Source organism: Cavia porcellus, unplaced genomic scaffold (genome assembly GCF_034190915.1).
Source record: "Cavia porcellus strain 051 isolate PalLab524CR breed Dunkin Hartley unplaced genomic scaffold, mCavPor4.1 scaffold_1, whole genome shotgun sequence".
Lineage (NCBI taxonomy): Eukaryota > Metazoa > Chordata > Mammalia > Rodentia > Caviidae > Cavia > Cavia porcellus.
The window spans coordinates 46,894,008-46,918,710 of NW_026947484.1; the positions used below are offsets into that span (position 1 = coordinate 46,894,008).

Here is a 24,703-nt window from a genome sequence, read left to right on the forward strand (position 1 = left end):
GAAGGATAATGGCTTATTAAACCCTTGATCAATCATTAGTTTGGAGCTGAGAGCATTTGATTTAAAAAAAATTTGTTTCCCTTTTTTGAAGTGTGTATATTGCCTGGTCTTCAGAAATGGGTTTGTCTAAGACTTACTTCCTGTTGGGTACTTTGTTCAGGTTAGGCCAAATGATGCCTTCAAATGCAGGAGGGGAAAGATGAATGAACTTTTAATTTTAAAATGGAATAATTATCATCCACTCTACTTCTTTTCCAGACTTCTCTATTCCCCGCTCAAGTCTGGTGGGTCCCTTCAGAAATCTATGTCTGAATCTTTCTCTAAACTCCCTATACCTGGGAGGACTGATGATCAGGGACGGGCTTAACTAGCTGATGAGCTGAAACCTTGAACTAGAAAGACTAAACCAGGCTCAACAGTTTAGTTTTTGGCACTAAAGAGTCAGTTTCAAAAAGCAAATGGTAAGAACTGCCTCTTCTTTAAGAAATGCATTCTCTGTGATTATGTGTAATATTCGTATTATTTTCTTGAGTAGTTCATATTTTGGTTAATATTTGATTATGCAACTGTGAAATATCTGCATCTTTGGTCAACTTTCGTTGGGAAAAAAACACTCCTGAACTGCAACTTAATCAGAAAATATAGATTATCTCACAGAGTCTCCTTTGAAACCACATTCTGGTGCTTCAATACACTTTATAGCTCTTGCAATTCCCTCATCACTTTGTAACTATAGGTTATAGATGTTTATACATTTATGTTATTAAACTTCTTGGAACAAGAGATGATAGTTTATACATTTATATGCCTTATAGATGATAATACAAGGTTTAATTATCCCTTGTTGAAATGAAATATACACAGTTGCCTTACCCTTAAGAGCTTCCATAGCTTCCCTCTGTCTGTCATGAGGCATTTCTTAATCAGGTCGCTGCCTTTGTCTAAAGTCTCACCCTTCTCTCCCATCCTCCAGCCTGCAAAAGCTCTTGACTCTCTAGGCCATGTTGTTGCTCATTTCTTCCGCTTGTACATCCTCATCCTTCAGAATAAGTTATTGCTTTGATTGCACAGTGAATTCTTCACCATCTTCAAGCCAGAGCACATATGTGTTTATCTTTTGCCACTCCTTTCTCTCGTTAGCATTTTAAACTGTGAAAATAGGCACCTTATCTATCTGGCTCATTGCTGCTCTTTAGTGTCTGAAAAGTAGGTAGAGGCTGGAACAGGAAGGGTCTTAAATACAGTAAGAAGCCTTGATTATCTCCAGGAGGCAATGGAAAATTACAAGGTTATGGACAGACATTTGTTTTAGAAAAACAATCCCATTTCAGTGTAGGGGATGACTTGGAGAAGGCAAGATTGGCTGCTGAAAAAAATTAGAGTAAATGAAAGTGATGAGGGTCGGATCTGAGGTATTAGTGGCATCAGAAAGGTGAGGGATTTGACAGAACATCAGGAATTGATTACCTACTACTAGATGCTGCGGGGTGACCCTGTCTTCGCTCGCTGGCTGGTGCTACTTGGGACTATCATATAGTAATACAGTACAGTTGAATGTTATCTGTGGATCACTCCCACTTAAGAGTAGAAGTCCGCACTTTAAGGACCTTGCTTTTCAGTCTTTTTATTAGCAGTGTTAGAAAAGTGCCTAATTATATGTAAGAGGAGCAAGAAATGAATGAATACACTCAAAACACTGGACACAATTCTATCGTTCAATGAGGAATACAGCCTAGCACCACAAAGCCCACAGACACTATTGTCCACATTCTGTGCCAAGAGCAAACGGGTTGCCCACTTGTTCTCTGACTATTGTACAACTAGAAAGCTGACAATAAAGTTTATTTGAGCGTCGACGTGCTCCGTCGTGGCCCCGCCTCCCCAGACCGAGCTTGCGATTGGTGAAGACTTGGCGGCGGTCGGCGCTCATAAGCCGCAACTGGCGAAGGCCGCTGTCACTCTGGAGCGTCTGCGGCGTCGGCCCGCCCTCTCGCCGCGTCGCCGGTGTCTGAGCAGCCTGCTCACCCTCGCTTCTCCTCTCCCGGAGGAGGCCCGGGGGACCCCAGCGAGAAGCGGGGACCATGTTCCGACGCAAGCTGACGGCTCTCGACTACCACAACCCTGCCGGCTTCAACTGCAAAGGTGAGACGACGGCCGCGTGGCCTGGTCCCGGCGGCGGCTCCTCCCGCAGCGCCCCCACCGCGCCTCCACGCCGGACCCTCGCGGTTCTGGGCTCCCCCGGGGTCTCCAGGCCCGTCTTCTTCGTACCTCCGCGTACCTCGGCGTCCCGCTGCCGTCCCCAGGCGCCGTCTCCGGCCGCGGTCTGGTGTGGGAGGCTTCCTTACCCCCTCCTGCCTTCGCGTGGCTACTTTGGGCGCCCGCTCAGCTCCAGACCCCGCCACCCCGCCACCCCGCCCGGTGCACACCCAGTGCCTTCTGCACCCAGAAGGGACCATGTTGGTTTTTTTGCATCTTTCCCCGCCGGAGCTCCTGAGAGCCGGCACTGTGAGCACTTGCCTTGGGCCGGAAGCGCCCGGTTCTGAGAAACTCGAGTCCTCATTCACTGTCTGTCGGGAGCTGAGGAAGGAGGAGGTCGGGAGAGGGTCAGAACTAGCAAAGAGTTTCCGAGCAAGACAGCTTTCTCATAACGAAGTCTTGTACTGAAAAAGTTCGTAGCGGATGAGCTGGGATATTTAATTGTAAATGCATTTATTTGGGATTTTGCACCATCAAAACATAAAAGAAATAATGACCCTGCTGCTTGCCTTAACTCACCCACTACTTACCACTTCTCGTTTCCTTCTGTAGTTCTTGGCCTTTGGTAGACTAGGAAGTTTGAAAAAGTTTGATACAGCGCTCACACTCCTGTATCGGACTCACAAGTTGGAAATAATTTCTAGACAGGGAAGCAGTTTTTATTTCCTGTAAGAGCGTCAGATTATAGTATCTAGATTTTATACTTTGCTTTTTAACATGAACAAAAAGGATCAGTGTCAGTAGAATAAATATGGACATAAATAGATATGGACATAAATCTTTTAAGTCTCAACTTTCTAATCTGTAAATTGGAGGTATTAACCTGGTAGAGGTTAAAAGAAACAAGTGTACAGTTAATATTAACTGCACTTAATATTGTAGGTAACTGAACCATGACAGTAGTAGTAACAGTGACACCTATTATCGTTTAATATTTTGCACTTTGGTTTCCTGTTTGCTTTATCTTATTACTGCTCTGTTATAAGCTTGTACTTGCTGAGTCTTCAGCCTCCTCCCAAAGGAATCGGAATATTAGTAACTAATAAACAGGGCTATGTACTGCTTTAATCCTTTTTTATTTCATTTAATTCTTAAAACAACCCATGAGGTAAGTCTTATTATTCCATTTGTAGGTAAAGGTCTCGAGGCATAGAAAATCTTGGTGATTAACCTTTGTCCGTAGGCCTTAAATGTCTGGAGCCAGAATCTGAATTCATTTCAGAAATTGAGTAGGTCATTAATCAGTCTGTGCTTCGAATTCCTACTTCTCTCATTTGAGTTAACAGTAAAAAAAATTTCACAAGAGCATTTGTGAAGAAGTATTTTATCAAGTGTGTCTAGTGAATTTATATGTTATTTTATTGTAGATGAAACAGAATTTAGAAACTTTATTGTTTGGCTCGAAGACCAAAAAATCAGACACTACAAGATTGAAGACAGAGGTAATTTAAGAAACATCCCCAGCAGTGACTGGCCCAAGTTCTTTGAAAAGGTAATGCATTAGCAAATAAAATAAAAATACCTGGAGCGTTTCTAAAAACTGTATGAAGAGAAGCTTAAAATTCCTTTTTTCTTTTAAAATACAACGATCGTGGTTAGAGTTAGGCTTTAACTTTTTCCTTAACCATATTTCTTTTGATTTTGGAAAGTTATATCACATTTTCCTATAAAACTTTGAGGATGAGAAATAATTTTCTTCAAAAACATTGTAAAGTTTTTAAAATATATTAGATAGTATATAAATGCTACTTTACTTTTATTTAGTGCCCTGAAAACAGAATTTTTACATTAGACTAAAGAGTGTAGTTCTCGCACAATTTTAAAAAGCATCATCTTTTATATTAAAAGACATTATTGACATGCTTAACACTAAGAATATTATTTTTATACTTTCATTCAACAAACACATTTCCTTTTGTATGAAAGAAATAGTCCTTGAAAGCTCATATTTCTGTGACTAGAATTTTCTTGTTGATTTAATTTTAGTAATATTTTTACCAAAAAAATTGTTTTCAAATTAGAGTAAAAATGACATTTTGTAACCTCATTACTTGTATTAAACATTTTTAGAAGCTGTTACCTTTGTGAATAAGAGCAAAGTAATTGGGTATTTTCTCTTTAGAGAACTTAGTATTTTATGAATTAGGATTCTGTACATTATACACTAATGCTGTAACTTTGGCCAGGTGTGCTAACCCTTCTGTCTGAATGTTTTCATCAGTAAGTGGCAGTAACAATACCTGTGTCAGAGGAGTGGCTTTGTTAGGGGAACGTACCTGTATACCTGTTCACAGAAGTTCCTGGCCCATAGCAGGTGCTATATATTTTTTATCGCCACTTCCTGTACTTTCTCCACTGGATTACTTTGCTGTGCTTTGAAAAATTTTGAAGTTTTCAGTGGACTTCTTAAGACTTCAGAATGTAGGGGCCAGGGATATAGCTCAGTGGCACAAATGCCTCCCTGGTAAGTGCAAGCCTTGTGTGTTCAATCCGGCTTCCTCCCCCCACAAAAAGACTTGGAAATGCATTACTGGGAATTTATATTTGTTTATTTTAGCTCTTATAGCTCCCTTGTGTAGAAGATAGTACAGAGTTCCACATGCAAAGGGGTATTAGAAGATTAAAATTTAAAGAATATAAAAAGTTTCTGCCACTCAGGAGTGACAAAGTAGGATAACTTGAAAGTAAATACATTGGAACTTCCCAAACAGATACTATCACTTTGGTCTCTTTTGGAATGGCAATATTGCCTAAGCACATTTGAAGTATCCTTCTTATTGTCACTTCTGGATCATGAATCACATCTTCTATTTATTTACTTATTTTTAGTGTTGACAGGTTTTTTAAGTTATTGTGAGATGATCAAATTTGTCAATAAGGTGATTTTTTTCTTCTAAGGAAGGAAATAAAATTTTGTTTTAGGAAATGTGTTGTGACTAAAAGGTAATATAGTAGCATTATCGCTGGAATCCAATTTTCTTTTTTCTTTCTTTCTTTTTTTTTTTCTTTTCAGTCCTGGAGATTGAATCCAGGTCACACTGACCCTCTACGTCTCAGCCCTTTTTTATCTTTTTATTTTTATTTTTACTTTGAGGGCAGGAGCTCACTTCAGTGGCCAGGGTGAGCTGGAACTAGTGGTCTTCCTGCCTCAGCCTCTTTGAGTGCTGGAATGAAGGGCTTGTATTACTGTGCCTGGCTGGAATTAGATTTTCATCTTCTAAAAGACTTGAAGGATAGCACTTATCTCCGTACACATCTTACTCTGCACTCATAGCCTGCATGCGTGTTACCATGGCTTACTGTATTCAGTTGCATTTCCATAAAAGTTGAAATTTAGAAAACACCTGGTTTATTTGTGTATCCTTTTTCAGATTGCCCTTTTTAATTACTCTATGTGCAGTGAGATGTGGAATCAAAAAATTTAGAATCTAGTCTCAGATCAAGTCACGTAACCATTGGCAAATGGCAGTCAGGCTTGGTGTTAGTTTTCTCGCCTATAGAATGAGGAGCTTAATCTAGCTCTCAGGGGTCCCATTTGGGATTGCAAAGGTAGAAATTTCAGTAAGGCGTAATGGAAACATTTACTTTTCTCTTAAGATGGCACACTTAAATGTTTCTTTCTTTGAGTTATATATTTTAGTACTGTCACTTACTAGAAATTCAAACTAAGATCTCTTTACAAGTCTTCTACTTCTATGGTTTCACAGTAATATACTGAAACTGGATTTTTTTTTTCTTCACAGTATCTCAGAGATGTTGACTGTCCTTTCAAGATTCAGGATCGACAAGAGGCAATTGACTGGCTCCTAGGCTTAGCTGTTAGACTTGAATATGGAGATAATGGTACGTTTTGTGGAAATGTGTTCTTTTTAAAGAGATAGAAGACAAAGAAGGAGTGTGAAAGTATAGGAACTTAGTTTCTTGGTCTTATGCTCTACCTGTGGCTCATGTTTTACCACAAGAAGTTACAAGCAACTTTCTATTGTCTTCGTTGCTGTTAAAAGTGATGTTTTGTAGAAAAGGCTAAGTGAGTGTCTTTCCAACAAAGTGACATTATTTTGGTAAATTTACCAATAACCTTTTATGTTAAGTTGTTAGTATTTCCAAAGTTGGTGGCATTTTGCAGTATTGATTGCAGTAGTCATTTCACAGGAATCTGGAACATGTATTAAATGTTAGTATGCACTGCAGGCCACAACAGGTATAGTGTATTTTCTGTTTATCCCATGTACTTCTCTTACTAGAAGCTTCTGAGTACTAGCACAGTACCTATAGGAAAATCCAGTTTGCATTAGATTTTATGTTTCCTTTCATTAGACCATTGCATTGTGGAAAGCCCATCAACATCTAAATCTAAGATCTCATCATTGTATCTGCCTCCATTTATGTTTTCACTTTTGGGGGATTGTCATTTCTAGTTTTCTAGTCCTCTGCTTTTGGAGCCTCTTTGATGTCTTTGGCTTCTCCCTTTCCCTCTCACCCTGCCCCCATTAATTGTTTTCCATTTCTGTGGTACAATGTCTTCTCCAGTCCCACTGCTGTTGATCCTGTATTTCAGCCTCTTGTCACCTTCTGCTAAGATGATTATGATACTTGCTGGTCTCAGATTGGCGTCACCCTCCATTCTCAGCAGCATGGCCCACCAGGCTAAGTATGAAACATGAATCTGCTCTACAGTGCCGCTGGTTTCCAGCTTCCTCCAAAAGGAACTGTAGATTTCTTAACCTGGGATCTCAGTCTCTACACATCTAGAGTCTACCCAGTTTTTTAAGCTCCATCTTGTTTTTATTCCTAGCAATAGTAAGATTCCCTCTGAACTTCCATAGTCTTTTATTCTTTGCCTTCTAAGTCTCTGACCACTTTATTTTGCTTGTCCTGCTTACCCGACTTGTGACTGTAACATGTTACCGGAAACTCAGTGACTTAAAACCTTATTTTGGAGTCAGAAGTCCAACATCCATCTCTTTCTACATTCTGCAGTCTTGGCGCTGGCCCCTTCCCTCTTCTGTCTTCCAATCTAGCCACGCAGATTTTCAGATTCTCTGCCCTCCCTCCGTTGTCACACCTTTGTCTCTTGACTGACCCTTTTGCTTCCTGTATGGGCGCCATGATTATGGTGGGCTCACTTGGATGATCTAGGATAATCTTCCCATTTGGGGGTCCTTAATTTAAACATGGATGCAAGTCCCTTTGGCATGTAGTTTCTAGGTATTGGGACATGCATATGGTTGCGGGGGATCATTATTCTATCATCCTCAGTTCCTGACAGTTTCTCGCACAATTTCAGTAATTGCATGGAACTTGCCTTGTGCATGCATGTTAGGTACTGATTTGGAAATCCCCCGATTGGTTTTTGCTGATGCCTCAGACTTAATATTTTAGAAGTCTAATCTCTAATGTGACACTTTTTAAACTTGTGTTTACAAAGAAAATAATTTAGTTTACAAATTTTAATTTACAATGAAAATAATTGTGCTTGTGTTCCTTTAGAAAATACAGTTGTATGCACTGAAGCCTTGTTAGCCTTAATTGATCTTTTGGACCTTTGATAAGGTCTTCTGCTTTGTTTTGCTCTGGGCGAATATGAACTACTTGTGAGCTAATTTGCAAGAAAGTATTAACCATATCAAAAGTGTTTATCAGCTGTTCTCAAATAAACTCATAGTCACGTACCAGTGTTTTTTCTGCTTTACCTTGTGTATTCATTTGTTCCATTTTTATAATTCCTTACCCTTCAGCAGTAGGTGCCATGTGATCAGCTATCCCTACTGCTGTATGTGTATTTACTTCTCAGGAATAGCATAGGTTTTTTTATTGATAAACGAAGTTCATGCATGAGATGTTTGCTGATACTGAAAACAATTACATACAGTTAAGGTAAACGTTAGGGCTGGGGATAATAACTCAGTGGGCACAGTGCCTGCCTGGCAAGCACAAGGTAATGAGTTTGCTCCTCGGTGCAAAAACAAAAAAAAGATATATGGTATTGAAAGTCTGTTAATAATCTAGAGAACAAGTTTTATTTCACCATAAAATTCGGAATGCAAGAACAAGATCTGTAAAAGTAATAATACTGTATCTCAGCAGCAGGGGGCGCTGATGTGCTTTTGAGGTTTTGCATTGATAGATTGCTACTCTCAAAAAGTTACTTATTTTAAATCTGCTGAAACCATTGTGGATTTTTATTAACTACCATACCATTATTCAGTCCTTTACTAGCTTGTCAAGGTGATTAAAATCTAACTTAAATTTTTTCTTGCACTTTTTTGATAGGATTTCAAGATAATGCAGAGATTGTAAGACTAGTATAAAGACTTTATATCCCTAAATTCTGCAAACTTTACTTCATCTGCTTTATGCTGTGCACAAATGCACGCACAGACATACACACTTTTTAACCGATTTGATAAACTGCAGATAATTCTCTTCTACACTAAAAATGACTATCTTAGCCACATTACAGTGATCAGAATCCAGAATATAACTTTATAGAATGTTATCATTTATAGTTGTTATTCAAATTTCACCAACAATGTCAGTAATGTTTTTATAGAATCCCCCCCCCCCCAAAAAAAAAAAACCCTAAAGCAATCATGCATTCAGTTTTGTTAGCTCTTTGGTCTCTGTAATTTGAAAAAACTCCTTCGTCTTTATATATGTTTTATGAAACTGTACTGACATTTGTAGACTGTCCCTTGGTTTGAGTTTGTGTATTTCCTCCTGATGAGGTTTCAAGTTCATACTTTCACTAGAAATAACAGGGAAATGGTGTGCTCTGTCAAATGCATCATATCAGGAAGAAGGTGATAGTGGTACCGACAGTCCCATTACTCATCATGTTCACTTTCACTCAGTTAAGGTGTGTCTACTGTTATGCTGCTGTTTTCCCTTTTGTAGTAAATACCATAACCTATATTTGGGGAGATTTGAGTGTGCTTTTGCTACTCAGACATCTCCCGTCTAGTTTTAGCATCTGTTTAACTCTTGCCTGAATCACTCATGGTTTGATTGCTAAAAGGTGTATGTGCAACTGCAGTGCTTTCTGTGTCCTCTAGCTTTCTACTTTAAGGAGGAGTTTTCCCTTTTCTCCAGTTTGTTTAAAGCAGCATACATGCAGATTATTTGTATTTATGGGTCATAATCTTTTAGTCATCACATATTGATGTTTATAATACCAGATTTGGCCAGTGGGAGTCCCTTTCTCTTCTCTGACTTAAATTTTAAAGCTTTTTTCCCCCTATTATTTCATTAGCAAATTGTACAGATTTTATAGCCTCAGATGCCACTTTGGGCATTAAGTTTTATCATGAATTCTTTGCATTTTTCAAATGAAAGTAAAGAAATCTACCTTAAGAATTCTGAATTTCACATTTCCATAAGTTTTAGATTTGTGTATGATGTATTTGAAGTGCTGATTTTTTAGAAAGCAAGGTTTTTAGTATTATGTGTGTACCATTTAAAAGATTTTGGAAAAAAAAGCTTTAATAAGCTTGTAGTTAATATTACCTCCTCTCATTGTCAGAGGTACCCAGAAGCAGGCTTTCACTGCTAAAATGTAGATGGTTGAAATAACTGTCTTTGAAATGTTAATGAAATATGTGTGAAGTGCGCCAATAAGCATTGTAGCTTAGTAAAAAACAAATCTTTTTCAATACCGCATCTTTTATCAGATGTTGTACCACAAAAAATCATTTTTACACTGACAGTTCATATGCTTACAATTAGTTTAGCTTATGATTACTTCAGCTAAGTTCAGTAAACAAACACTTTATTTTACCATAAGTTGAAATTTTACAAATTATATTTTTGCCTTTTTATAGCTGAAAAATACAAGGACTTAACACCTGACAATGCAAAAAATATTGACAATGCAACTAAAAATGCAGAGCCATTGATCAATTTGGATGGTGAGTATGGATATGCTTAAAACTGATGAGCATTCTTGGTTTCTTAAGTTTTACTTCCTAGTGTAAAGTCCAGGTTTAATGTAGTTTTAGCTAAGAATGCTACACTGGATAGCATGGATACTGACATTTTATTCTGTGCAGTATTTGGTATTCTCCGTCACAGTGTGTTTCTCCCCGTCCTTGGAATTGCATGTTTGAATTTTAAAATGCTGTTCTTTGAACTGTACCAAGTTATTTGGGGTTCTGATTTCTATTTAATCGTGTGGGTCACAGTGACTGTAACACAAGTAGTAAAATGTATCATTAAGACCCATATGTCTTTTAGCAATTCTTTTCCTTTTCTTAAAGTATGAAGAGTCTAATTACATAGATTGTGATATGTTAAATAGACATTTTCACTGTTCACTGTGATCTATAATTTGAGTTACCACGATGAATGAGTAAGCTTCTTGGGCACTCTGGAGCCACTGCTTAGAGAAAAGGTTTGAGGAAAACCGTCCATTGAAGGAATCTGTGTATTAAATTAATAGCTTTAGAAAGAAGTGGTAATTCCCAGCACTTGGGAGGCTGAGGCAGGAAGATCATTGTGAGTTCAAGACCAGCCTGAACTGCATAGAGAGATCCGGTCTCAAAAAGACCAAAAAACAAAAAGGAAGAAAGAAGTAATTAACAGTGCCACATAAATGGTCCTCACCGTCAGTTACAGGGCAAATCTTATGTGAGTGAAGTTAATCATTTTTTAGGTTACTTAGTTTGGCTGAAGAAGTATATTAATAGGAAAATCATTTATCCTTTTACCAAATTGCTGATACTCTGTACTGCATTCATGCTTTTTTATGTCACTGCAAAACAGAGATTTGTTACTAGAAAATTTAAAATGCTTTCTGTAAGGTTCTGTGTTCACAAGTAGGTCTGTTATGTGTTTGCTGAGCTCAAAGGCTTTGTTGTTCATTTTTAATCTTTTGTAGTAAATAATCCTGACTTTAAGGCTGGCGTGATGGCTTTGGCTAACCTCCTTCAGATTCAGCGCCATGATGATTACCTGGTAATGCTTAAGGTGAGTTTCATAGCTTTGATTCTTAACAGAAAGGCCATAGTTGAAAAACTGTACCTTTCTAAATATTGATAGTTAAATTTAGGGTTAAGTGATTAAAATACAGTAGAGGAATGTGGACATGAAGCAGATTTCATATTTTCATCCGTTTTAGATGTCTATAACTACTATCAGAGAATGAGAACCATATGTTTAATCTTTACCAGGGTAATTTCATTTACTCCGAATAATTACAGAGATAGATGTTAATGCTCTCCTTTAAAAGGTTATGTACATGAAGAAATTAAGAACAGAATAGATGGTGTTTAAAATGACACTGAAAGTAATAAAGGCAAGAATTGAGTCCAGCCACTCTGACCCTCTGGTCTACCCTTTCCTACAGTACTCTACCTTGTTTGATCCTTTTGAAGATTCGCGGATTATATTTATTCACAGTGGAATAGACCAAACTAGTAATAGGAAATTTGGTCAAAATTGTACGCCTAGAATCTCTGGGAAGTAAATTATTCTACCTCCAGAAGATGTATTCCTAACACATTATGGACACACCAGCAGCCAGTCAGGGACGTGGTATCTATGATACCAAACTTGGAATTTATTTTAGAAAGCATTGACTTTAACAAGAGTTAAATAGATCTTATACATGGAAATTATTTTACTTTGTTAATACTAAAATGAATAAGCTTTGCTATATCCAGAAGACATTAAGTGATATTTTAGCCTACTTTTTAGAAAGTTTGTCCATTAAATGACAGTTTTAACAAAGGAAATACTGTTACATTCCTAGATTATTATAATTCTCTACACTGAATTTGAATGTTAACTTGAATTTTCCCAGCCCCCATTGGATATCGAAAGCTACAAAGTTGTTTGTAGTGAAATTTAATTGCTTCAAATGCTGTTCCTTACTCAGTTATGTCAATTTCCTAAGAATAGTTCTACAGTGGTCCTGTCAGCTTTCGTTGTAAACTACAGAGAGGAGAAACAGATTGTGGATAGCATGTTTGGGATGCCTTTGGCAAAGGGTTTGAAACCCAGTGGGAAGAATTACACATGAGCTGTAAAAAAGCTTTATGAAATTGCTGTTTATCCCATGTGGGTTGCTTTAAGCAGCATGGAGATAATACATGACAGTACGCAGAGGACCTTCGGTTACTCGGTGGGAGAACCAGTATATCAGCTCTTTGGCAGTCACTCCTAGCGTTTGATTTTTATTAAAACTAATTTTTCAGGTTTTCATATTTGAGTTGTAATATCTCCCTTAAATTCCACTAAAAATTTGTGTTTAAGTGCATGCATATACACCTGCAGTAGTGAAATGCACTAATGCATCCTTTGAAATACCGGAAAATTTCATAAGAGTGTAGTGGGAAAAGCAAGACATAAGGTAGTCCATGTGCTACCCTGTTCTCACTCATAATTTAACAGTGTTGGTAAAGGAACAGTGTCTCCTAGAGAGACAGCTCCACTCAGGAGAGGGACACCCACGTTTTACCACATTCCTTCTGTATGCTTAATTTTTTCTTTTAACCATGCACACCTGTTACCTATCCAAAAACAGTTTTTAATTCCTGGAGGTATCTTCTATAGATTCTGAGAAGAAAGAGTGACTTATAAACAGGCTGTAGAAAGTAAACACAGTATTTTTGGGTTTTTAGGCAATTCGCATCTTGGTTCAAGAGCGCCTAACACAGGATGCAGTTGCTAAAGCAAATCAAACAAAAGAGGTATGTGTGTTTTTTAAATCCTGATCCTGTTATCACTGAAAATATTTTCTGTATTGCCAGTAGTTTAAACTTCATAAATGTGTGTGCAGGAGTTCCGTTCTGTGTTAGAACAGCCCAGAGGAAGGATGGCTTCCTGCAGTTTGATTCATTTTGGTTCAGAGCCAGTTGTGGAGTGTCGTTTGGCAAATAATGAACTTTATCTCACTTTACCCCTTCAAGGAAGTACCTAAAGGTCGCCCGCGGTCTAGAAACTGTTGCACATGTCCAGCACATGTCTTTGAAAGGAGTTACCCCTGTGACATTTATGGGACCGTTTTGACTGGTGCGGGAGAAGAGAGCACACACCATCTCCTTGTTACTGACTTCCTTTTTTAGACCTACACCCTGCCCTTGCTCTTTTGAGTCTTGAGAGTAAATCATCTCACTTTGTTCAGTTTCCTGGCATAAAACATGAGGCCGTGACTTGCGGTAAAGTCACCTGGTTGATGTGAGGTTGAGCTTAGGTCCCAGTGCTCTCACAGTGGGCAGGGCTGGGGCTCTGCCAGGGTGCAGATGACTGAAAAATACCTTGCAGTCGTAGTTTGCAGACTCACAAAACCATCTCACAGAACTTCCTTTCCAATAAAAACCATCCACCCATCCGGGTTATTTTAAGATTATATCAGAGTCCAGTATTTTTTAAAACCTCATTGACTGAGGGCAGATAATGACCGCAGGGGTTACAGAAATGCTGTAGTGTCTCCTGCAGCGCAGGTGTGGCATGGACGAATGCTCGGGTACAGCCCCTGTTCTGGACTCGCTTGTCTTTTACTGTTCCCTCCCCCAGTGTCTTGTCCTCTGACCTCTTTAGCAAGGCCCAGCAGTGTTGAAAGGGTCCTAATACCAGGGCTGCACTGCATGAAACACATTGTTTTCTTCTCAAGATTCTTACTGACTTGTTAAATACTGTGTGAGTTAGGCCAGTGGAAATCGGATTAAAGATCAGCTTGTTTCAATCACGCTGTAGAACAGATAGTAAATTGTTCTGGATAATAAAATCACTGGTTTCATTCAGCAAAACTGTCATTTTCAAAGGCAGTACAAATAAAGGCGTAGTCAAACTTCTCTTATTTGCAAAGAGAAATTTAGTTTTATTTTTGGTGTTCCAAATCTTAATTTCAGTGTCACCTCAAAAGATACTAGCCTATGCTAATGTAGTAAAGTTCTTTAGAGTTTACCAACCAATGTCTGGAACCGTTCGAACTCAGTATTTGATGCGTGGTAACTTTTACTGGGAGCTGTCTCTTGCTGGTTGATTGGCAGACGAAGGGAAAACTGGAGCCTTTGGTACCAGACTGAGGCAGCACCAGTCAGAACAAGTCTGCTCTTCATTTTGTTCACTGTGCTCCATCCCCATGGTTTCATCACAGATAGAATGTGTTTCTTAGCAGATGATACCTGGGTAGGCTTGCATGTATAGATTAGGTGGGAAGTTAGCAGTGACTAAAGTCTTGCATAGGGAGAGTTGGTAACACTGAAAATTCAGGTGTGTCTGTCTGGAACCGGCAATGATTTTGTGCAGAATAATCAGAAAGTCCAGACGGCCTGTCCTCAACTTCAGACACTTACTGTGGAGTCTGTACAGTTGATAGTAGGCAGGTATGCTGATTGGTAAGGTAAAAGAATTGTTTTGTTTTTCATTTCCTAGACTTGTTCAAAGTGACCACCAAAAAATTTGGGAAATTTATTGAACGTTAAAATATATATAATCTGGTAAATTGTGTTACCTGGAAAACGTGTATATATTAGGTTTGTGTCATTTTTAAAAGACAGAGATAAATTTACTTGAGAATCATATTAACAGCAGCCCTGTCTCATTTGCCCTGCACTGGGGCTTACTGAGCCACAGCAGGACAGTAGCAGCCTCCTCAGCCCCCTTTCCTTTGCAGCAGGGGGCAACAGGGCTCTGCCAGCTAAGGGTTTATTTGCCTACCTGATCTAAAGGATCAGACAGGCTGTGGCACTTCCAGTACATATTCCAGTAAGGGCCTTTCCCAACTGATTTTAATAGTGGAAAGCTTACTTACCACAAGTCAAATTAAAACAACAAATTCTTAGATCCCTGCCCACTACTCCTAAGAAGTAAACTAGCTAGGCATTTTCCACAGTTTCACATAAAAAAAGAATGGTGTTCTTAACCGTAGTCTCATCTTGCCTTCTTATTTTTTTAAAGGGTTTGCCTGTTGCTTTAGACAAACATATTCTTGGTTTTGACACGGGAGGTAAGTGATTTTGTTTTAATTCAGACTATTTAAAAAGATTTGGTAAAATTTGGGAAATAAAATACAAAAATTATGTATTAATATAGTGTTCTTTTCTTATAAAACAGATGCAGTTCTTAATGAAGCTGCTCAAATTCTGCGATTGCTACATATAGAAGAACTCAGAGAGCTACAGACAAAAATTAATGAAGCCATAGTAGCTGTCCAGGCAATTATTGCTGATCCAAAGACAGACCACAGACTGGGGAAAGTTGGAAGATGAACGCGTTAGACTTCGCCTCTTTACCTGATTAGTACAGTTGGGAACTCTATACTTTCAGCATGTATTTGGAAATCAAATCACTTTTGAGGGAGGAATCCAAGAAAACTATGTTCTAGAAATTTACCACCAAGTTACTTTTTTTCTTTAATAAAGTTTAAGAAAGTGAAACTTGGGTTTTGCGTGTTTTTTTTTTTTTTTTTAAAAAACAATGTATTGTCATATATTTGTATGATGAGTGCTTCCTCTGTGGTTAAAGTATATACCACCAGTCCCCAGCTTTTTTCATAGAGACAATTTAAATCTTTTAAGTCATAGAAAAATTTAAAATATTTTATTGACGTTATCTAGAAAATCTGAATAATGGCTATTCTTTGGTATTTATAAATGTAATAGTTTGTGTGGCTACTTCTGTAGAGGCCCTTAACAGGGTTAGAAAATACAAACTGAATCATTCTAGCACCTTGTAATATAAACAGAAATGCACCTGATGCAGAGGTAAGGAAACTCAGGACTTCTGAGGGAACTGTAAGTTGCTTCTTTCCTGTCAGTTCTACATAACTTTCTCTAACTACATCAACACTGCTGGTACCCAGGATCGTAGTTCTATACCGAACACATGTGCTTTCATTTCTTGGCCAGAAAAAAATCCATAGCAAAAATTAGATTCAGCTTCTTAAGTTCTTAATTGAGTCTTACTTGAATGAATTTGACCTTTTAAATATGTTTATAAAATGTTGCTTTTAACAAGCAACTAATAAAATGACCTTTTTAAAGAACTTCCATTAACCTTTTTTTTTAAAAAAATACAGTAGTAAAGATTGAGGTATAAATTTTTCACAAAATATACTTAGTCTTTTTGCACTAAAAGTGTTCATCTTGTATGTCTAGGAACTTCTAATGACCAATTTCTTTTTCACTTTCTTCCTTTGTAGTAAATGTTCTTTAGGGTCAAGATTCTGGTTGTAAACATCAGGTCCTTTACATTACGGAGTCATTTTCGGCCTGTGAGGAAAGGGCAGAGGTGAGCATTCTGTAACTAAGGCGGAACGTGTCGTTCTCATTTTATGTGTGGTTAAGCTTAGTAGTAAAGAAGACAGTGGTGGCAGTGGCGGTGGCAGCAGGGGTAATGAGCTACTCCCTCTGTACCCGGCTAGGTGATCTAGAGGTGACTGCCAAAGCCTGTCTGCTTACCTGGCGGGCAGTAGGGATAGACTGCAGTTATCCCGTAGAGGTGAGACCGCTGCTCCGGGAGATACTCATCAATAAACTGGCCGCTGTCTTTGTTTACTGATACAACACCATCCCTGGGAACAGACAGCAACAGAGATTTCATGGAAAATGAGTCACCACTAAATGGAAGAAACAACCTTTATATCTAGTAAAAGGTTTCAGTAGAGAAATCTACTAGCCTTCCAGGGTACATTTTTAAAATCAGTTTAGACTGATTTCGGGATGGTATGACCACAGGGTAGTATGACCACAGACTTAAAATCAGGTTAGCCAAGCAAGAGTTCTGATTCATGGAAATTATGTGTACAACCAGTGGTTCTCAAGGCGGGCCCATGACCAGAAGTCACCTGGGAACTTCTAGGCTATGGAAGTTCTAGGACTCCCTTCAACCTACCCACTGGAAACTAGGATAGAACTCCGCAGTGTGCCTCAGTAAGCCTTTGGGGGAAGCCTGGTACCACACTGAAGACAGAACCACTGGTTTCAGTTGGTGACCCCTTCTAGCTGCTTGTAGAATCACATAAGCACCTACTACAGAACTGATGCCTGAGCCTCCTGCTGAACCCATTTTAGGGAATGGTAGGACATAGAATTTTTGTTTTCAAAATGTTCCCTAGATCCTCATTAGAGACTTACTCTATATAGTGTTTTCAGTCTCCCAGGTACACAGTCCATACTGATAATTACCTTCTGGAAAGTTGTGGCTAGTAAGATGGGTACAAATTCTTAGCTACTGTTAGAGGAACACCTGACCCAAGACCTCCAGGTTAAGGAAAACAAGTCCCTTACCTAGGTAACATACCTCATGGTACCAGTCACCAAATGAGGATATCTTTTTTATTTTGAAGAAAGATTCAGAAAAATGTGCTTTGTTTTTTTGATAATTTATTATCAAATACCTTTGACCCTTTCAGCTACCCAGGAGGACCACTGAAACTGCTGGGTAGAATACAGTACATACACGATTTCCCAAGTAGTAAGCCTTTGAAACTGACATGCTGGTAAGACCAAGAAACACAGTAACTGAGCTGGCTTTGCCGAAGCAGCAGGGTACTCCTGAGCCCAGTGTGCCCGACTCACCTCCTCCAGTCCGTGTGGTAGAAGTGGTCTGCATAGCTGACAATGCTGAAGGGATAGTTGAGGTGATTTTGGATGGCGCGCCGTCCAGTTCCATCAGGCAGTGTGCATTCCAGTTTCTTGGTTCCTTTTAAAACAGGAAGAAATGAGACCCACAGAGAAAACAAAACAGGAAGAAACAGCAAAGACTGGGCATTTCAAGGCCACTGCAGCCACACAAATTAGCAACTAGAATGTCCTCTAGTGCCTGTCTTGTTCACTAGCATTCTGGTTTTCAATGAAATTCAAACTTCTTTGTTTGAAGATTACATCTGCTGAAGTCTGACTAGGTTTCTGCCAAAGTTGATTCTAAAGAAGTATTTCTAGAATTAATCTAATTTTAAGCTGTAGCTTTTAAGTTGTCATAAACATTGGGATAAATATTTGCCCTTTGTAGAGCAATCTATGGCAGCTCAGGTAATCCTAACCAAAATCTTTGTTTAAAAAAAATAATTTTCTAGGTAAAAATAAAAGGAACTAAAATGATAACATGTAAATGATTTTCCAGGGTAAAGGAAGCAATCTTGCAAATCTGGCATCGCTAAACAAATGTTTCCAAGTTTTGACATTTATAGATAAATTTAATTTCAAATACTGCAAAAAAAATACTTGGACAATTATGTCATAAAAGTGACATGCATTAGAGGCCTTTTATTATAAATTCAAGAGCAGCATTTCATAGTCTTTAATAGAATCAGACACACAGCATCTTTTTAGTTACAGTGGTACCTCAGTTCATAAACCTAATTTGTTCCACAAGTCTAGAAAAGATGACCATGTTGATGCTCGTGCAGGAGAGATGGCCTCGGTCATGGTCACCACCAGATAAAACAGTTCACACAGCAAGACAATTTTACCAGAACAAGTTGTTCGCAAACAAAAGTGTTCATAAACTGAGGTACTACTGCATTCCAGTAATGAAAAGCACACAACAAAAATAAGGGTGTCAAACGTGCTATAAGGTATTCTGACATCGCTTTTCAAAGAATGTCCTCAGCAACATAACGTATCAGACTGTTAAGTGATGAGTGTTTACAATACTGGCCCAAAAGGCAAAATAACCTCCGTTTGTGTAGGCTGGTAAATTCAACAGTGGCCAGTATTTTTTTTATCAGGAGGCTGAGTCTCAGGCTGCGGCAAGTGAGCAATACAGGTCCAATGCCTAATTCAGCCTCCCTTTACTCTGATTACCAGAGTTAGAAGAATGATTACAAAACTGTTAGAACTTCGCAGATCAAATAGATTTGCTTTACTGGTATAAACTTAAGATCTAAAGGGTAGAGTTTGGTTTTAGTGTACAATCTGTCTTCAAGCCTGCTGTAATGGATTTCATCGGTATTACCTGCATCCGCCCAGCACAGCAGTTTGGAGAAGGGGTCAAAGGTTAACCCATTGGGTAGTCCAATATCTTTATTGACCAAAATTCTCCTGTCTTCTCCATCTAAAGAAGACGTTTCAATTTTAGGAGCTTCTCTATTCCAGTCGGTCCAGTACAAGTTGCTGCAGGTAAATTTTTAAAAATCAAGATTGCAAAAGAATAGCTATTGTGCAATGGTCAGGGGATGTAGCTCTCTGGTACAACACTTACCTAACCCGTGGGAAGCCCTGGGTTCAATCCCCAGCACCCCCCACTCCCCATAGAAAACCATGCATCCATGGTAGCTGCATCACTGGTTTCCATCTCTGGATATGCTCCGCCCTAAGGAACAGCTTTGAGCTTGGGCTAGAGTTAGTATCCTGCTTCTAGTGAGGGGAGTGAGGCACCGGTGATAGGACACCACCTCCAACATTAGGTTGCAGTGCTTTCTCTACCCTCATTTATTCCCACTGAGAAGCCAGCTGCCACACTACAGGTCACCCTACAGAGACAAAAGGTATTCACTTGGTCAGGAAGCCACAGCCAGCCAGGACACGAGGTCTGCAGCAGCACCCTCAGTGTGCTTAAAAGTGGATCTGTCCCCTGAAGAGCTCTGAGGTCACCGCAGTTTGGCCAGTACTGCGGTTGCACCCTCGTGAAAGAGGCACAGGCCTTCAGGACGCTGCACCCAGACTTCTGACTCAGCAGGCGAGGTAACCTTTGTCCTCTTATGTAACCAAGATGGCAATGAGTTACACAGTGATTGATAACTCACACATAAGACACATTCTGCTATCTGCAGCACAAGGTTTTCCTGATACAGCTGTGTAGAAGTCATTGTTTTAAGGCCCTATCAAAATCCTTGCTGCTGAAACACCTCTGACTCAACTGCACAGACACCCTTAAATTTGTTGAAATCTTGAATTGGATCTTAGTCTTAAAATTTAAAGAAATATCCAGGTGTGGTGGCTCACACATGTAATCCCACCACTTGGGACACTGAGGCAAGAGGATTGTTGCAAGTTTGAGACCAGCCTGGGTTACAAAGTGAGCTCAAGGTGAACCCGAACTGCATAGCAAGACCCTGTCTCAAAAAAGGACACACATACAGAAAAATTTAAAGGAATGAAATTTTTTCCAGGGTGGGGGTGGGGTTGGCTTTAGAAATCATAGAGCTTGGGCCAGGGATCTGAGAGGCCCAGGAGTTAACAGTGTGGTGTCTGCTAAAAGAGAATCTCTCTGGCTTTGGGATGCACACACTGAATGAGTGCTTTATATTTTAAATGCCTTGTTAAGAAGTGCAAAATACTTATTCAACATCTAGCATGCATGGTCTTATTAATTGGAAATGTTATATGAAGGACATAGGTTTACAGTTTGAGCAGATAAACACTGAGAGCATTTTTTATAAGATAGTATTTTATACAAGCAGTAGATGCTTGGGATGTTTCAACTGAACTTCAGAGAAAACAGCGAGAGGCGAGAACCCATAAAGCTGCCCAGCAGTTTGCCCAATGCCTACAACATGAGAAAAGCGGAGCCAAAAGACAGAAAGCCCTTTCTGCTCTGTACAGAGATAGAAGCAGCCATAGGGTGGAGCGTGCCTATCACTGCTTCAGCATTTGACCTGTCCCCTCCCAAGGATGATTTAAGCTATTGAAAACAGTCTCAAACAAGCCCACATAGACCCAACTCACATGGTACTAATTACTCATAGATTGCTTAAGGAAGAAAATAAGATCTATAGGAAGAAAAATACACATGAAGATCTACAAGCTAAGCCCTGGAGCAGCTGTGGAGGATTTAGTTAGCTGAGCTGAATTAGTCCCTGAGTGTTACTGTCTGCTGTCTTGATAAGGAACAAAATTGCTGTACATGCATCTTTGTGCATGTGTTTGGGATTTGAACCGAGGCTTCCCACATGCTCTGCTTTTATCTTAAACTCGTGGCTGGGATCTGGATTTCAGCTTTAAAGCATCCCTTTTCCTCTCAATCACAAAGCACATGGCCAAGGTAGATACTCCTGATTTAGGCCAGGCACCCAAACTAACAGGCCCCTTAAATGGCAGAAAGCCATCCACACTCAAAGCTTTTGGGAGGTTCTCATGGCCAAGTCACCTGGACAAAAATAAACCTTTCCTGTGCATAGAACCCAGAGCTCAGAACCACTCTGAGGCTCTGTACTTGGTATTTGCAAGTCAAAAATCACTTTGCTGAGGGTTTTCTTTACTGATCTGAAAAGCTTCTCTGGAATTCTGCAGGGTAGAAGTTCTACTTCGATATGGTGAGAGCTTCTCAAATAGGAAACTTCCCTGTTCCTCTGACCAAGTCATACTCATTTTATCTTGACTTTCCTGGGGGTGAAAACCAGGCCAGAACAAAACACCCAGCAGCTGAGCTTTGACAGCTCACCCCTGAGTACAATAGAGGGAAATGGTGTGAACCCTATGGTTTCCAAACATGCTGCTGACCCCTTCCTCCGCCAGTGCAACTCCTGAGGTGCTTCCTGGTCATCTGATCCAGACAGCACCTCGCCCCTCTTAGCACACTATCCGAATTCTCTCCATGTCGTAGCACAGCCTAGTGTGATCTCAGTTGTTCACTGTTTTGTTTTCTCCTAACAGAACATGAAGTCCATGAAAGAACATACCCTGTCTTTGCTGTAAGACTGCCTGATGCCTAATAGGCTCTCAATCCATATTTATTAAGTTCATGCATTTGAGCTTTTATTTTCACTATCCCCACCACACACACACACACACACACACATTATATTTAATATCCACGAGCTTGAAATTGGGATCTATAGGAAAGAGAAGGAACCAAGGGGAACCCAGCTGACCCTTGGATGGGATCCACAGCGATGGCGCGGGGGTTCACCAGGTCCGTGTGGAAGAGGACCTTGCGCTCAGAGCCATCCAGCCTTGCCCTCTCTATCCTATCCAGGCCGCTATCCGTCCAGTACATGGTCCTCCGGAAGTGGTCGATAGCAAGTCCTTCCGGGCTCATCAGACCTGAAATGGGAACAAAGGCAGGGCTGGAGCAAGCGCAGGGCAGGAAAGGTAAAAGAACCCAAGCAGAGATCTGCAGTGTTTGGACAGTTTAAAAATGAACTTAGAGCCAGAGTACCTCTAAGTCCCCAGAACCAGGTGACTGCAGAAAGTGATGCTTGGTTACTGGTCCTACCCTGCTACCTCTGTACTAGTAAGACGTATTACCCAGATGGCACCAAGCATCCGTGGTGCGGGGCAGGCAGCATAATCTGTCACTATTCCCACTCCCTGAACTCTGTCTTTTTGTTTTTTAAGAAGAATTCATCATCATCAGAATCACCTCTTCATTCTTCGTTGTGTGGACGTGTTTGTTCACAGAGGGGCTACTCTTGTACAGCTCAATAAAGTGATTTGTATGGATCTTAACCTCCCATTAGATGAAAGGAGGGAAGACTTGGGCATTCAGCAGTCAAGTACGTTTGTAAAATAAATGAAATGCAAAGCATGTGCTGTTGAGTGAAGCCACTCACCCGAGTTAATGATAGTCTCAGGCTCTGCTCCTGGCTCCAGGCTGGCCCGGCTGATTGTCCGCCCAGCGACATCTGTCCAGTACACCATTCTTTCCCGGCAATCATAGTCAATTCCCACGACTATGGAGCCCTTTGTGGACCAAATCATAAAATTAGAAGGACAGGATTTTTTTTTAATCTCCCTCGAGCTCATGTTCATGCATTGCTGCACCGAGCAACCCTGCCCTGAGTTTTGTAGGCAGCAGACAGAGTGGTTAGATATGCAGGCAGCAGAGACCTCCCTGGGGTCAAAGCCAGATGGGACACTTACTGTGTAACACTGTCACTTAACCTCTTTGTGCCTTTGTGCCCGCAATTTTCAAAATGAGGCTAGTCACAGCCCTAATTCTACTGCTACAGAAATTAATACCGTAAATGCATAGAAAGTGTCATACTCAGTAGTTAACCCATCAAATAAGTGCTATGACCAGGAGCAGTAAAAGCATTAAGTTGATGGGGGGAAAAGCCCCTTCAATGATTAGAAGACACAGTGTCAGCAAAGTAAGTCCTTAATATTTGGACAAAAGCTAAATCCTTTCAAATGTTATTGGTACGTTTTGAAAGAGACTTTCTAAAATATGTCAACATTTTTCTCTTCCCCTGTGAAAGGGTTGACATCTTTGCTCTACAGGAGGTACAATCAACCATACCCTCACTTGCTGTAAACACAAAGTCTTCCGTTGTACTCTGCATAAAAGAAAATTTGCCAGAGATTTAGCTCAGTGGTATAAGCACCTGTCTGACAAACATGAGGTTGTAAGTTTGACCCCCAGTACCAAAAAAAAAAAGTCTACAGCTTTCTGGGGGAAAGGACTGGGAAATTGTGGTCATCCAAGCTCAGCTGACAAGGTCTCCCCTCCTTCCTTATTGCTAAATAATCATCATCTTGGATCATAATGCTGAGGCTGCATCTTTTTTCTCTCAACTCCACAGAGGCCTTTCTCCATTTGGTTGCAAACCTAGACTCCTGCTCTGAGGCCCCCAGCAGATGTACAAAGTGGATATCAAGATCCCTCAGGTTACAGCAGCTCCCACCTTGGACAACAGAGCCTCCTGGGGCTTGGCCTGGCTTGGGCCACTGAGAGAGCAGTCAGCACAGGAGATTACGAAGGCTGTGTGAAAGCAGGCAGTTTATACAGGCTGGGGAACCTAAGATCGGTAGGATTTTTACTTGAAAATTAGCAGGTTGCTTGTTCCAGGCAAGAGTACACATTTATATGGGCTTCCATTAACCTGGGAACCATGCTGTCCATAAACCCATATAATGACTTTTAGAGTTTCTTACAAAGGAATTCCCAGTGTGAATAAATTTCCCTATGATGTGCTTGTAACCTGTGTCTTATTTCTTCCTGTTCTGCCCTGATAGCCACCCCGGACTCTGCCCCAACCAGGGACAGTTCAGAGATGCCTTGAGGCATCTGGTGTGGCTAGAATAAAGATGGCTGGCATGAGGAGGCAGCAACATCGCAGCTTCTACCTCTGAGAAACTTCTACAAAACAACGTGCTTGAGTTTGCTGGGGGGGAAATCCTTCTCACCTTAAGATAGAAAAAAATACCTCTTTTTCTGAACACTGGCTGCTTTTGAGCTTTTTGAGAACCAAAAAAGTAATTTGTTTGCAAGTAAACATCAACACAAGCCCTGTGCTATTTTTCTCACGGATAAGCAAGAATCCTGAACATGAAGTTTAGAAAAAGGCAAATTCCAGTTGTATTTCTAAATGTCTTTCTGGGGAACCCTTACTCTTTATCCCATTTTAAAGAAGAAATCCATCTCTGAATTGCAACAGAGAGGCTGCTGGCCCGGGAAACAGCAAGCATCCCTAGGGAAAGCTCCAGCCACTCCTTCCCCAGCTCACACTGGGGAATCTTCACTGCCAAGGAATTAAAGAGGCCAGCCAGAGCAACACATTCAAAAGGCGGGGGAGGGTCAGTGAGGCTGCAGACATCTGATTTCCACTTGGGGCTCCCAA

The 24,703-nt window shown here is 40.1% G+C and overlaps 2 protein-coding genes across 2 annotated transcripts in view; one reads left to right on the forward strand and one right to left on the reverse strand.

Annotated features, from left to right (window-relative positions):
* The first annotated feature begins 1,951 nt into the window (after window positions 1-1,951).
* Window positions 1,952-15,635, forward strand: Rtraf (RNA transcription, translation and transport factor). Its single transcript, XM_003471826.5, has 8 exons — window positions 1,952-2,142; window positions 3,624-3,748; window positions 6,000-6,099; window positions 10,077-10,163; window positions 11,132-11,220; window positions 12,876-12,944; window positions 15,157-15,205; window positions 15,313-15,635. The coding sequence occupies exons 1-8, from the start codon at window positions 2,082-2,084 to the stop codon at window positions 15,465-15,467; spliced, it is 735 nt and encodes a 244-aa protein (XP_003471874.1). The 5' UTR covers window positions 1,952-2,081; the 3' UTR covers window positions 15,468-15,635.
* Window positions 15,636-15,783: 148 nt separating this feature from the next.
* Window positions 15,784-24,703, reverse strand: part of Nid2 (nidogen 2) — a 57,268-nt gene continuing 48,348 nt past the window's right edge. Inside the window, exons 15-20 of the mRNA XM_013154658.3 lie at window positions 22,694-22,823; window positions 22,013-22,184; window positions 19,156-19,313; window positions 17,778-17,901; window positions 16,659-16,771; window positions 15,784-16,469 (exon numbers count right to left, since the gene is read on the reverse strand). Of these exons, the coding sequence (XP_013010112.1) occupies window positions 16,459-16,469; window positions 16,659-16,771; window positions 17,778-17,901; window positions 19,156-19,313; window positions 22,013-22,184; window positions 22,694-22,823 (708 nt within the window). The 3' untranslated portion in view covers window positions 15,784-16,458. The remainder of the gene's footprint in view (window positions 16,470-16,658; window positions 16,772-17,777; window positions 17,902-19,155; window positions 19,314-22,012; window positions 22,185-22,693; window positions 22,824-24,703) is intronic.

Coding starts and splice junctions, on each gene's coding strand:
- Rtraf (XM_003471826.5), top strand. CDS start 2,082: ATGTTCCGACGCAAGCTGACGGCTCTCGACTACCACAACCCTGCCGGC. Junction 10,164..11,131: donor GCCATTGATCAATTTGGATG/GTGAGTATGGAT, acceptor AATCTTTTGTAG/TAAATAATCCTGACTTTAAG. Junction 15,206..15,312: donor TCTTGGTTTTGACACGGGAG/GTAAGTGATTTT, acceptor CTTATAAAACAG/ATGCAGTTCTTAATGAAGCT.